Genomic DNA, 14,967 nt, shown 5'->3' with positions numbered 1-14,967 from the left:
TCGGAAATATATATTTATCCATATATTAATTGCATACTCAATATGACCCCGAATACCATAACAATAACTCTTAAAATATGAAACAATATGTATAATGTTAATATTTAGTTATACTATAGGTAGGCTATATAACTCAGTGGGTTTACTTTTGTAATACCTTTGCCCTTGAATAACTTATTAGTATATTGATTCAATTATTCTTAAAAAACTAAAACAAATAAAATTAAACAATAAAATGCTGTTTTGCTTGCATTACTGATATTAATGTAAATTTTGTTAAAACTGGGAATACTTTTTACTTTATTAAAGTGAAAGTTTTGACACCGAACCATGCAATGAAATGGACCTATCACTAAAATGTTTGCTCCCTCTTGTTTTGACTATAGCTTGTTTCACATAGGTGCCACATTAGTCATTGTACTTATCCATATTGTCAGAAATAACAATGATAAAAATAAATCCATTTATTGATTTTTTTTTTTTTTTAATGCAGAATTTATTGTATAAACTGCACAAACATATCTAAGATTGTGGTTTCGTGTTTAATATAATTGTTTATTTTAACCACTCAACTTGCTATTTTTTTCAATGTGTATTTTAAATAAATTTCTTTTTTAATATACTTATGTGTGTTTGTATTCATTTATTTTACTTTGGTAGTACTTTTTTGTATTTAAGTATATTTTTTTATCCTGAACCTTGTAACTGAATATGTCTATACTGTGTCTACAGTATAATGCAGTGTATTTACTGCCCATTTATCTGAATATTTCTTCCCTGATACATTTAGCCGTCACACGGGGGCCAACAAAACAAACACACTTGTTTGTTAGCATATTCTAAATAGCACCCGCTGCGTCCAATGGGAGCGCTTCATCGCTTTCTTTTCGGGACAGTGGAGCGTACGGGGGGGGCGGGTCGCGAGCTTTTTCCTTTTTTTTTCGGCTTGTGTGTATGTGTGTGTGTTTTTTGACCAGCTGAAAATGGCGGCTCGGAGCGTCGAATCGTTCTAACTTTATCGCTCAAGAATAAACATAACAATATACGCAGCCGTTGTCACGTAACATGGGGAGAAACTTCGCGGCGAGGCTTCGGACGCTCTAGTCGGGAAACATTATTTTGACCACTACGTCCAGAACGAGTTCAAACGCAGAGGTAACGATAAAGAAGCTCGCAACTGCCGTACACAAGCTAACGTCAGCTAGCTAGCTAGCGTCAACGGTAGCCGACGACTTATGAAAGGGATTGTCAACTGAGCTACTTTATGCTATCGGAGGACACCGGTTAAATAGCGGCAGTAAGCAGGCGCATTGGTTCCGAATAGTCCCGTGAAATTACAGTTTCCGTTATCCCACTCTACTTCGCACAATTGCGCCAGTTCAGCGTAAATGTTTGTGATTTTTTTTTTTGCCTGTGATGCTAACCTCTGTTAGCAGGCTAAAGCGACACTGGGTATAGCTAGCGGGGCTATTTAGCTAGGCTCCACTCAGGAGAGAGGCGTGTTTCTGCCCGAGACAATGTGTAAACACACTAAAACGTTTCATTAGGCGTCATGTATTTAATTCGTGTAACTCAACGCTGTCCTTGAAACTTTGCTTCTCTTCTAGAGATTATGGAGGATGCTCATACACGGTACAGCAAACGCCTGGTAAGTAACTTAACCAAACTGTTAGCTTCCCGGAACACTTGTTTGATGTTTACATACTACCCAGGTGTGCATGTTTTTTTTTTTTTTTTTATCTAACGTTTTATATTGCACACTTAATGAACACGACCAGTTGGTGAAAGGCATTTCATGTTACTGGAAAAAGGCCCACTATCTTTGGGACATTGTGTAGTCCTCTCAGTTGTGTGTGTGTGTGTGTGTGCTACTTTAATGACGGTAATGAACCTGTCCAAAGACTCGGGGTTCAAGAGGAGGTCAAGTTCACTGTCTGTCCTGACATCATTTGACCTGTGACCTCCTCAAAATCCTTTCCCCACTTTTGCTGTAAATGAAAACACTTAGTTCTTTTAAGCTGCTCCCAGAGGCGTGGAAACAAAAGACCAGTTTTTTAATTTGTAATAAATATTTTATGCCATTGTTGAGTAGCTTATTTGTTTAACTCATTAAAGCTTAGTAAAGCCGCACATTCAGTGGTTGCTTAAATAGTCTCCTTTAATTTCGTCTTTTTATTTGATCAATAACAGCAGACCAGAAGACTTACTTTCTTCCATAGTATTTACATTGCTTCAGTTGGAAAGGAAAAGGTGCAGCCCTCAGTTGTGAGAGTAAGGAGCATTAAATAATACCATAATTGTGGTAAAGAGATTGGGGGTGGGGATGTCTGAGGGTGGGGGTGTTGTGCTTGATCCATCTGTCTATCCAAGCAGTGCTGCATAGGATGAATGGCAGGAGGGGAGTTAAAGGGGGGCGGGGTGGGGGGCTCAATGTGTAGAAGATTAACCCCCGCTATTGTAATGTTGTATTGTGTGAACTGATCTGGTTGCTGGCAGACACATCAGCTTGGATTGATTTATTGCTATTTTAGTCATGCCTTGGGTAAAAGGGTTAATTTTGTCACTCATTACAATTTCAGTTCCTTTTCACAGCTGTGATGTGTGGATGAATACTTGTATTCACACATGCTGTGATAGTCTTCCGTAGAGTATGTCTCAAGTCCGTTTTACACTGCAGTTGTCCCGTTGGTCTTGCTGCCTCTCTGATACAATCCCATCTCTATCGTGGCGGTGGATGTTCGGGGTTAACAGATAGCCCTCTTTGTGTGTCCTCAGCGTACAGGTACGCGGCGCCGCTACCAGGATGACGGGATCTCGGATGATGAAATTGAAGGAAAACGAATGTTTGACCTGGATGAAAAGTTGGAGTGTGGGAGGTTTACCTGTGACTTGGTCAAAAACATGGACGGCAAAGGTGAGATTTGCCCGGGCATATTGTCAACAAAATCATATGTGAAAGTAGGGCAAGGCTACTGATACCGTGTTCAGTTTTATTGTTGCAAGGCTAGTGTCTGTTGACACTGTTGATTGGTTGTTTTAGCTGTGTTGCTACTGTGTTGCATTTGTTTCCTCTTCTAGATTTCACATTTGAGTACATCCAGAGGGAAGGGCTCAGGGACCCCATTATCTTTGAGACAGCTGATGGCCTTGGTTTACAGTAAGGAACAGTTTGTTTAATCAGCGAATACTTACAAAGGAGAATTCATGTCCTTAATACATTTATTTACTTTCTACAGTAAAGAGAAAAGTACAAAGTTACATTTTTTTTTTTTAACTTTTCCCTACAGAATGCCAGAACCAGACTTCAGTGTGAGTGACGTAAAGTTGTTTGTTGGTAAGTCCCTGTTCATCTTGGCTTTAATTCAATAGTAATATACAAGCTGATAGTAAAAACGAAACTGCGTGACATAAATATAAAGTTATGCTTGAGTTCATTTCCAGGTGGTGTCACTATTAAACAGTTTTCCGACCATAGAGCGCGGACAAGTTGATTTTTCAACTGTAAAATTTCCAGCTCGTGGTCATCTGTTGAAAAATGTAAAAAATTAGATTTTTTTTTGTGTAGGGTTTTAAATACATGCTTTAAATTAATACACAGTTTGTCTGTGATTTTTGAGCAGTACATCGGCTTGGCACCTGCTGATCTTCACAGTTGTCTGTACAAAATTAAATGGGTTTAACAAAATGGCATAATCTCTCATTCACACAATGAATAAAACTGTATGCCTCCTCGCTAACACGCAGGCTCTGCCAGCTGTTCTACTTTCCCTTTCTTTGAATGCAACTCTGTCATTGAGCAAAACAAAGAAGACTCTCTTGGTGTTTGGAGGTGTAAATGTAACAAACAATCAGCTAATATATTATTAGATCTATTATTATTTTTCTAACTCATAATCTCAGACATGTTTATCTACCTCGAAGATGCACCTTCTTGCGGCTATAGGTGCTGGCCATATTAATTCAACACCTTCTTTTTTTTCCTTACAGGTAGTCGACGCATTGTAGATGTTATGGATGTGAACACCCAGAAGGGAATTGAGATGTCAATGGCTCAGTGGCGGCGCTATTATGAGACACCGCCATCAGAAAGAGAAAAGCTATACAATGTCATCAGCCTGGAGTTTAGCCACACCAGGCTCGAGAATCTCGTCAAGCGACCAGCTTCGGTGAGAATGCACGCCGTCTCATACTTTCTGGCTTCCCTTATGTGCATTTCCGTAATATCGTTTAAGAACTCTTACTGACACCTGTGCACGTTGCTGAACTTGTAAGTCTCCTTGTGAAAAATGCAGAAAGACTGCTTTGTTTTCCTAATTTTGTGTTTGCTGCTCTTGTGGTTTAGAGCACTGCCTGGTCACGTTAAAAACAATTCGTCAACATACAGAATGTTTCACTTACTGGATACAGTTTTGGGTTTGGTACAGATATTTTCGTCTCCCTATTTTTAAGGTGGACCTTATAGACTGGGTGGACAACATGTGGCCCCGCCACCTCAAGGAGAGACAGAGAGACTCCACTAATGCCATCATAGACATGCATTATCCCAAAGTACAGAAGTGAGTGAACCTCAGACCTTAACATCAAATAACATATTCTGTGTTTTATTATATTGTGTTTCTAAGACATTTTTTCTGTCCTTCCTCCATGTGTCTCAGGTACTGTCTCATGAGTGTGCAGGGCTGCTTTACAGATTTCCACATTGATTTTGGGGGCACTTCAGTCTGGTACCACATTCTGCGAGGAGGAAAGGTAAGTCAGCGTCACACCACACAAGAACCATAGGTATTAAGGTTCAGGTGCTTGAAGTGGACAGGTCAAACGTTCTCAAAATAGGGGCAGTCTTGTAAATATGATCTTAGGCCAGTGTAGTTCTCAGCTTCCAGTTTCCGTCCCATAAATGCATATAAAATGAATGGCAGTTCCTTTAACTGCATTGATGTCGCCCCTTACTTGCTCCTATGCAAAAGAAGAATAGATTTTTTTTAGAAATCTGTTGTGTCCTTTCCTGATGTTGGCCCAGATGTATTAAGAAAAAATGTACTATATGTGCATATACAAAATATGTTTATCCTTATATTTAGTTTTAGTGAGAAAAGAAGGTTTTATTTTTTTGCCTAAGACCTATAGATGGTAAATTCAAAACCTAATAAAAATCTAAAATAAGGAGGTAATACAATTAAGCCAAATCATTTTTCTGTTCACTTACTGTCAGAGTAATTTGATCAGCTGCAGCGCTCAGTCGTTAGCAGAGCAAAATAAATGGATTCCTCACTTCAGTAAATAAATTTCGGTGAAGTGTGGTCTCATGTATCCTTACTAAGCACTGCTCCTTAGTGCAGAAATAATATGATTAATACAACCTTTATAATGAAGAGCTGGAATGATTTCCACATAGATTGAGGAAAGAGTAAATATGGTGCTGGCTTGTATAACGTGTATTTGTTAAACTCAGACTATGTCTCTCCCTCTTGTAGGTGTTCTGGTTGATTCCACCCACACCACAAAACCTGGAGATGTATGAGAACTGGGTTTTATCAGGAAAACAAGGTGACATCTTCTTGGGGGACAAGTGTCACGACTGTCAGAGGATAGAGCTCAAGCAGGGCAACACTTTCATAATTCCATCAGGTCTGTTAATCCGATACAGCGATGATACACACCGACACAGAATGCACAGTTACATGCGCGGCCTCTCAGCTACTGCATTCTTCCAGCATCTTGTGTCTTAATGTGTTTTAGGGTGGATCCATGCTGTGTACACGCCAGAGGACACGTTGGTGTTTGGGGGAAATTTCCTCCACAGCTTTAACATCCCCATGCAGCTCAACATTTACAACATTGAGGATCGCACACGGGTGAGTGGCACCTCACGTTCAGCGTAAAGTATTTATTCCCCTCTTAGCATACATTGATGATTCTTTTCAGAGTTTGTGAAAATGCGTGTGATTCAGAATCCTATGGAATTATTCAGGAAAACCATTTTAGCATAAACATTTCTCAACCTTGTGACTTTCACTGACTGCGTTTACATGGTCTTTAGTATCCCGGTTTTGAGGCTTATCCCGGCTTTGAGCACATTCGGGATATGGTGTTTACATGGAACACAGAGAAACCCGGTTATTCATATCCCCGTATACATGATAAATACCAGAAACCCGTTTTCTGATCGCTGCATCCTATCTGCGCATGCGTGTTTCACGTCTTTTTCAACGTTTTCCAACGCGACCTAACTTGTTCAACAGTGCGAGGTGGAAAACCAGCGTCACGTAGCTTTTCCGCAACAGACTTGAATATGTCGGCATTTCTGTGTTTTCTGCCGTCTAAACACGTAGTTACGTTGAGTTCTTTCATTATTTTAAGGCAAAATTCTGTCTCTTCGTCGCTCCAAAAGGTGAGAAGTTCTCGTTGCCGCCATGTTGATTGTATATCTAGTGCGTCGCCTGGCGTCACTCGCGCCTGCGCAGACAGTGGGCAGCCGTCAGAGATCGGGATAAGCTGTATACATGCTCCAGTATCCCGGCTTCTATCGGAGTACTCCAGGTAGCAAAGCCGGGTTTCTTGAAATCGGGAAATGGGCATAACCTGATTTCTGAATTCGGGATATGGTGTTTACATGGACAAACACAAAAACAGGATACTAAAGACCATGTAAACGCAGTCAATGTATACATTTTTGCAAGTGCACACGCAAGGAATGTACCAATTTTTATGTTTCCCACTACCAGTACTAAACATAAATATTTTGTCAGTACTGAGTAGCAATGATATTGGTGCTCCATAGTGCTGTCAAGTTAAGTAGTAGTGTTGAGAGGTTGAGCCCTGGCCCCAGAATCTCCAACAGATTAGTCACGTGAAGTTTGCTCAGTTATTGGCAGCTCATTGGCATGTCTCAAATTACATAAACAACTTTGTGGTGGTGTAGTGTTTTCCCCGTGGCTCCCGCAAAACATCTCACTCTACTACTTCAATCTTATGTCCCTCCCTTTAGCACATTGTGTGGTCTATTTATTTATTTTAAATATAAATATATCAAAACTAAGTTAACTGTTTCACAGTAGTAGTTCACTACTCAGCTGTAGTATTACTGGGTTGTATTTTTCCTCATCTGTTTTTGTCCTCCTCCTCTAGGTGCCAGCAAAGTTCCGCTACCCATTTTACTATGAGATGTGCTGGTATGTCCTGGAAAGATACCTCTACTGTCTGACCAACGTCTCCCACCTCACCCCTGAATTCCAAAAATACTCCCTCGGCATAGGTATGGACAAACACAAAGAAATATAATGTCCTCATTTGTTTTATTTATTTATTTTTTTGATACACAGACATGAAAATTAATAACGTCTCCCACTACATTTCTTATTTCAGGACTTACTCAGGCTGACCTTGAACCCAGTGATCACACCAGGAATGATACACCTGAGGGACTTGGTAGTGATGGTAAAAATGAGGAGACCAAGACTGTGAAGGTCAAAGAAGAAGACATGACAGAAGAGCTGGCTGCTGACGTTAAAACACCTCAGCATGTGTTGACCCCCTTTGAGCTCGAGGGGCTGTGGAACCTTTTAGGGAAGCTGGAGGAGCTGCCGGCTCACAAAAAGTGTGTCCCTGCAGGGATTAGGAACGCTGCAGCCCTGCTTGAGGACATGAGGGTGGGTGACCCCAAAGTTTGAGAATGGCAACTACAAATAAACTCACCGTGCTTACACTGGACTGAAACAGATCATTCATATTTCTCGTCTTACTATTCATATTCACCTCTCAATTCTTTGGTCCAGGTTGTTCTGAAGGCACGTGCCAATGATGAACCCAAGCTTGCCTACACTGGAGAGCCTATTGTCAAATGGCCTAAAAGGGTGAGCAGGGAACATACTTTTTACACATTTCCAGCAAGTGGGGAGTACATAAGAACATACTTCTGTGTTAGGATAAATATATTACCTCTAACAATAATATCTTTGTATCAAATATATCAGTGATTGTTATGAAGTCCTTCATGTTAGCTCATCAGGCACGCCACCTTCCTGGTATTTGCAGGACACAGTCTCAACTTTCTGCTTATGTCCTTCATACAGCCATCGTGGTACCAGCCTCCCACTCCGCCTCCACCCGTCATTTATCGCCCTCGCTTGGCTCCTTCTCTCCACAAGCCTCTGGGTCAGAGGCCCAAACGTTCTTCCATCTCCGCCCTGAGGCGCAGACGGGTGAGATGCAAGCGCTGTTCCGCCTGCTGCAGGAAGGAGTGCGGCGACTGCCAGTACTGCCACGACATGAGGAAGTTTGGTGGCCCTGGACGTATGAAGAAGAGCTGTATCATGAGACAGTGTCTGGCGGTAAGATTTTACTGTATTTGTACAAATAATGCTGTCCTCTGAATAAGAATACTGTGTTAAAGTAGTTACATGTGTTTGTACTCTTGACTAATTATCAACTATCGTGACAAATATTGCTTTTACTCACAAAATGGAGGTTTACAATATTGATCCCTTTAATTTAGTTCATTATTTTAACCCTCCTCCAGCCTGCGTTGCCGAACACAGCGCGATGCGCCATATGTGGAGAGGGGGAATCTGAGGAGTCGGATCCGAGCGCTCATTCCCTCATGGAGTGCTCTGTCTGTTCTCAGATCGCCCATCGTCATTGCATTAAAGTAAGTCTGCTTTAGATGCAGAGAGCTGAATTGTACAGTTGTCTTGCTGTGTGCATAGCTGCACAAGTAGGTCAAATTTGTTATACGCAGTTTAAAACTTTTGAATTTTATGTTTCAGGAACCTGGTGAGGGGAAGATCAATAAAGACTTACCCAGCTGCTGGGAATGTCCTAAATGTTACCAAGGCAAAGGCTCAGAATCAGAGGTACTCGACACATTTCTTTTTAGTCTTACTTGACCTCGTTTTCTATTAGGTCTCTAGTGTTATCAGTTAATTCAGCATATGTTTCTTCAGAGTTTTTAAAGTAACTTCCAGCTGCCCTGTGGTTGATGTTGATACACAAATTAACTGGGGCATTCTGACAACAGTCTTCCAGTGATGAGGAAAGTGGAGAGTCGGAGGCTTCGACGTCCTTGCCGCAGTCCAAACTCGCATACCGGGAGGGTATCGGTGTAGGCGAAGGGGCAAGACGAGGGAAACGTAGCAGACCCGCAGGCCGACCCACAGCACCACCGCCTTCTCAGAAACTGCTACTGCAGCATCAACAGAATCGTAAAAGAGCAAGTGCACTGGAGCTCAGACTTAAGAAGAGGGTAAATAAAAAAATGCTTGTAAATTCTTTGAATTTTCCAACCTTTTAAGTTATTATTGTAACAATAATTTTATCTGAAATATAGACAGTATTTCTGCATGTTTAAATAAGTAAAATAATTCAGTTTTAGTTACAGTGTAGGCTGTAAGCTGGGAGCAGATATAATTCTTAGCTCCCCCTCTTACTGGTAAGGTTTATTTTTTTCCTTTGCTTGACATTTATCTAATTTCCCAGCCCCTTCTCTGTTTATTGCAGATAAAACTGGAGCGGAGCAAACTCTTAATGGTAAGCAACACACATGTTTCTGCAGTGTTTATGTATTGCATTTAAACAATCACATTAATAATTATTATTAAATAATTAATAGCATTATTCAGTAATTATTCCAGGACATAGTTCCATCCAGACACATTGGTTTGTCAAATTTCTATTTTAATGATAATTATGTTTACAGAAAAAGCAGTTAGCGCAGTGTAATGAAACATCAGTGTAATTGTGATTCAACAGCAGTTTTTGAAGCTTGTTTGATGGTTTTCTTACCCCATTTAGGCCTAAAACGCCTGCTAAAAAAAGGCCTTTTTATGCCTAAACACTCTTCTGTATACCCCCTCTCAAAACCTGAGGTTTTTCAAAATATGTCAACGCTTACTAAAACCTTAATTTCTCAGGCTCTGTAGCAGATAAAAAGCATTTGACAGCTTACTTCTTTGGCTTTCAACTTGACTGACTTGCTAGGGCATAATCTTCAAATGCATTTTTTTTTTAAAAATCAATAAACACCAAACATTTTTAAAATTTTGAAAATCAGTAAAGATCTATTTTTATTTCATACGTCAATATCACTTCCTTCACTTGAGTCAGCCGTGACGGATCGCTAGCACGGTGTTTAAAATTTTCGACCAAAACATACTCCACGTGTAGGCTTATTTCGACCAATCACAAAGTGTTTTATTAGTCACATGAGTTTAAAAAAAAAAATCCCTAAGCATCTCTGTCACTCACCCCAAGAATATTTCAGCCAATCACAGTGCATATAATTGGCCATGTGCCTCGAAAAAGACGACAACGCTCAAAATGACACAGATCGCGTTTGCCGGCCTTAATGGTAACTACGCACAGATGCGTGATCCGGTCTGAATGGGTTAAAAAAAAAAAAAAAAAAAAAAAAAAACACTTTTCAGTTAATATACTGCATCTGATAGCTATTGATGCAGTGTTACAAATAGTAGCATTTCATTTAGTGTTTGAAACAATCTTGCCTTTTCCCTCCAAACAGAAACAGTCGTCTCTAGATCGTTCTCCCAGGCTGCTGAGCTCCAGGGTCTTGCCCCGGCTGAGCTCTTCAATGAGCAAACTACGTCAGGGTAGAGGTCGGGGCCCCACCTGGACGAGTGGTTCCCCGTACCACAGCACATCAGGAGGGACTGCGTCCTACGAGCAGCAACAGTCTTCCCTGGGTCTGGTTCTTGAGCCCAAGGGTGAGCCCCGCAGAGGGAGGGGAAGAGGTGTGAGACTGCGGGGAGGAGGAGCTGGAAGAGGCATCAGGGGTGGTAGAAGCCATGCAGAGTTGGAGGAGGAAAGTGAGGACAGCAGCAGCAGCAGCACCAACAGCAGCAGCAGTGACGACGACGACGACGAGGAAGAGGAGCGTGTGCAAAACAGCGGGAGGGGAGGCGACAAGGAGAACCAGCCACAGTTGAGGCGAGGAGGACAAGCAGCCAAAGAAAGAGAAGAGGAAGGGAGCGAGGTGGCCAACCAAAACGGTGCAGAGGAGGAGGAGGAGGAGGAGATGGAGCAGGACAGTCATACAGGGGACAAAGATGGCTCATTTCTTAAAGTGACACTCCAAAGGCCAGCCAGAGCCAAGCAGGACCCATCAGCCATTGTCCCCAAATTGGAAGCTGTTGCTCCTCAAACTGCCGCTTCCACAATACACAACCAGCCCAGACCCCTTGCCAGACCCCCTATTAGAAATCGCGGCCCGTGTCCTGATCAGCACTCGAATGGGCACACACCACCCCACACTCGTAGTGGACACACTAACTCTCGCACTTCCCATCCAGAGAGACTGGAGGCCTCTAAGAGAACAAGACTGAGCAGGCCGGCTAAACTGAGCAATGGGGCTTCTTCTTCCTCATCCTCTGAGCTACCCCATCTTCGCATCCCTCTGTCTGCCCTGCAGGAAGGGGGTGGTGAGGCAGATAGGGAGAGCGTCGGGAGTGGCCCGGGCTGTGAGAGGGAGGTGTGGGTATCTGTCTTTCGATACTTAAGTCGAGCGGATCTCTGCGTTTGCATGGCCGTCTGCAAGAACTGGTACAAATGGTAAGAACTCTTAACAGATCTGTTTCTAGGTATTGTACCATCTTGGGTCTGTCAAATATCTAATAAGCATAACAACAAATCTTAACAAAACAATGGAAAACAGGCACTTCTGCTCTTTCGCTGACAGTTGCTATTGTCTTGTAAAATGACAAAGATTTAATGAGCATGAATTATTTGGTCGATCTCTGGTTCTATCTACAACTGGTTTCTGTGTTTAGCAGGTTGTTACTGAGTGAGAAGACATGTTTTAAGGGCTGTTGTTGTTCAGAAGGGAGATTTGTGGATCTTCTCATCTTATCAGTATTTTAATCTGATCAACTTAATAGCTCTTGGCTTCCCTTTATTTTAAATAAGTAGGTTATGTTTGTGAACCAAATGTTCAGTTGGCTTCCTTAACCTTTTAGGTATAGTGATGCTGCTCATCTCATTTTCAAGTTATAGGTACAGGTTTTAAACCTTAACTTTTTCTGCCTCTAAAAACTAATGTTTCCTCCTCAGTCAACTAAAAAATATCATATATAATTGATCCGTCAATGTTTTTAGCACTTGTTAAAAACCAATCTGATAAGTTAAACATTATTTGGATCCACTACAAGATTCAAGTGCTATGAAACCCTATCCCCAAATTTTATTTTTTTGTAAGTGTTTTTGTAATGACAGTAATTCATATGTGTAAACACAGACGTAATGAATGGATGAATGGATGTGTTCTTTAAGAGTGTGTCTTTGTCCATAGGTGTTTAGACAAGCGGCTTTGGGCACGGATTGACCTGAGCATCAAGCGAAGTGTTTCTCCCCAGGCCCTAACAGGCATCATAAAGAGACAGCCAGTCACACTCGACCTCTCCTGGACCAACATCTCCAAAAAACAGCTCAACTGGCTTGTTGGCCGCCTGCCAGGTACACACACTGTCACACTACGTTGTGCCAGGCCCTTGGTTTCTTCACAGAAGTTTTTTATTGAGTTCCCAATTTGATCAGATGTTATTAAATGCTACAGTATTAGGATATTAGATTTTTGGTGGCACAGTGAGGGGCAGTCTGACACGGCAGATCCTCTCCCCTTTCATAGGGAGTTCCTGCTCTTTTTTTACTACTTTGAATTCATTTAGCACTGCTACATTATGTTGTAGGTCGTTGTATTTATTATATTAACAGGGTTAACACTTCTTGGTTTTAGTCTAGTTAGTTTTTAACAATGTAGAAGGCAACAGATCATCAAACAATGGTCTATTCTCTCACAAGGAGCTCCTTTTAATCAGTAATGGTACATATTACAGGGCTCAGATTAATTTATTTCAAAACATATTTTTTACATAAAACTCTGCATTTAAACTGTTTTGCAGGGCTGAAGGATCTTATGTTGGCAGGTTGCTCCTGGTCATCTATTTCAGCTCTCAGCTCTTCTACTTGCCCTCTCCTACGTTCTCTAGACCTGCGGTATGCAGACGGAGTCAAAGACGCTCAGATCAGGGATCTAGTCACTCCTCCAGGTGAGGAAAGCTTATCCTCATAGGATACAGATTGACCTTATGATAGGCAAATGATTAGTTTTAGAATTTTTAGAGTAATTATCTTTATTTGTCTCCTTTACCCTACTTTGGACTTTTAGCATACCTTCTCATTTTACTTCTGTTTCACCCTTTCCTCTTCATTTGTTTTCTGTCTTCTCACATGACTCATCCAGGCTGTGACAATCGCAGTCAGTTGCGGACCATGCAGTGTTTGCGACTAGCGGGCCTGGACATCAGTGACTCCACTCTGCGTCTGGTGATCCGCCACATGCCCCATTTAACAAAACTGGATCTCTCCCACTGCAACAGCCTCACAGACCACTCCATCAATCTGCTGACTGCCGTGGGCTCATCTACCCGAAACACGCTCACAGAACTCAACTTGGGAGGTGAGATTTTTTTTGAAGGCGGAAAACTCATTTTCAGAAACAAACGACATGCACATACTTTGCACGAGTTTTATTTCACTAGAACTGAAGTGTCTGTATGTTTCTCTTCCAGGCTGCAGTAAACTGACAGACACGTGTCTGAAGTATCTTCGCCGCCTCTCCTGCATCTCACTGCTCGACTTGCGAGGCTGCAAAGGTGTCTCCCGCAAGGCCTGTGAGGCGTTCATCTCCGAGCTGTCAGTCAACACACTCTACTGCCTGTCAGATGAAAAACTGATCCAGCGGATATCCTAAGCGTCTGCATTCTCTTGCAGAGATGCAAAAGCAGGGAGAGAGGATGCTGATGTGAATCAGTTTGACTCGGACACTGAGAGGCAGGGAAGCTGACATGCACCTGTGTCGCGTAAAAAAAAAAAGGGGTGGGGTCTAAACTGGGAGGGCTTGCTCAACTTAAGTGGTGTTGGGGAAAGGGGTTGTCACTGCTGGAACACTCGACCTTTTCAATATATTTTTTTTTCCGGTGTACCTAAAAAAGAGACTCAGGAGCTATTAATTAGCTGTATTAGACTGCACATCCTGTGGATAACCAAGTCCTCGACTCTTTGGACAGATGCCATGTTTCGTCTTCCATCACAAGCTCCTGCCGAGAGAAAGAGGAAAGCAAAGACTTTTAGTTTCATCCTTGGGATATACCTGCATTGTTCTGTTTGGCTGATCCCCCAAAAAATCTTATTTATCGTACGACACATTTGAACTTACTTGATTTCTGCTACGTTTAGGTGCTTAAGGAAGCCGTTTGTTTTTTTTGGACATAAAGAAAGTGTTACGTTGTTTGATGACTTATGCTTCATGCACAGCAGCTATGCGTTAATATTTTTTTAAGATGAGTAAAGGAGAAAGACTAATAAGTGAACCACAGCGTTTACCAGTTGTACATTCAGCTTCATAGAGTGCAACAGTAGTCCAGGGATATACTTGTGAAGTATACATGGACGCTGAGAAGATGAAAAGACTGTGAGTGGGCAATCAGCATGGTTACAAGACCTCACCCCAGCAAAGGGCAGGTTGCCTTAAGCGTAGGGGGTAAGCCAAGGACAAGGTGTCAGACAAATGGTGCATTTTCAACTGTTAGACTTCAGGTGCTATTATTTCCAAACTCCTCTTGCTTTGTTTTTGTACAGAGACGACGGTCGAGCAAAAATATTTCAAGATGAAACCGCTCCCCACCCTTCTTTGATACACTTGACTTTCTTTTCATGGAATAAAAAAAAAAAAAAAATGTGATTATCTACTTTTCACTTGTCAAATTCATTGTAGGGATGTATCATTTTGTTCGGGGGTTTCGCTGGTTTCTTTGTTCCCTTGTTTATTGCTCTGTATTAAAGGTCTCCTCCCAGACTGCTCTCCTGGCCATATCCCTTCAAATGAATATAAGTGTATAAATATATACTTTTGTGTAAATGTGTTTTTTCCTCTTTTAGACTATCAAAGCGGGAATCCAG

The 14,967-nt window shown here is 41.7% G+C and overlaps 1 protein-coding gene across 1 annotated transcript; it reads left to right on the top strand.

Moving 5' to 3' along the window:
* Window positions 1–954: 954 nt before the first annotated feature.
* Window positions 955–14,757, top strand: kdm2ab (lysine (K)-specific demethylase 2Ab). Its single transcript, XM_084550106.1, has 23 exons — window positions 955–1,155; window positions 1,608–1,648; window positions 2,776–2,914; window positions 3,079–3,157; window positions 3,288–3,334; window positions 3,988–4,166; window positions 4,450–4,556; window positions 4,656–4,749; window positions 5,475–5,628; window positions 5,740–5,855; window positions 7,129–7,255; window positions 7,366–7,649; window positions 7,776–7,853; window positions 8,073–8,330; window positions 8,519–8,647; window positions 8,766–8,852; window positions 9,017–9,241; window positions 9,496–9,525; window positions 10,517–11,562; window positions 12,299–12,462; window positions 12,909–13,055; window positions 13,250–13,465; window positions 13,578–14,757. The coding sequence occupies exons 2-23, from the start codon at window positions 1,613–1,615 to the stop codon at window positions 13,757–13,759; spliced, it is 3,924 nt and encodes a 1,307-aa protein (XP_084406232.1). The 5' UTR covers window positions 955–1,155; window positions 1,608–1,612; the 3' UTR covers window positions 13,760–14,757.
* The last annotated feature ends 210 nt before the right edge of the window (window positions 14,758–14,967 follow it).

Source organism: Chelon labrosus, assembly GCF_963514085.1.
Source record: "Chelon labrosus genome assembly, chromosome: 8".
In the NCBI taxonomy this organism is placed as follows: domain Eukaryota; kingdom Metazoa; phylum Chordata; class Actinopteri; order Mugiliformes; family Mugilidae; genus Chelon; species Chelon labrosus.
The sequence above is the reverse complement of the archived record's forward strand: the minus strand, read 5'-3'. Positions and strand labels throughout refer to the sequence as shown.

Coding starts and splice junctions, on each gene's coding strand:
- kdm2ab (XM_084550106.1), top strand. CDS start 1,613: ATGGAGGATGCTCATACACGGTACAGCAAACGCCTG. Junction 3,335..3,987: donor TGACGTAAAGTTGTTTGTTG/GTAAGTCCCTGT, acceptor TTTTCCTTACAG/GTAGTCGACGCATTGTAGAT. Junction 12,463..12,908: donor GCTTGTTGGCCGCCTGCCAG/GTACACACACTG, acceptor ACTGTTTTGCAG/GGCTGAAGGATCTTATGTTG.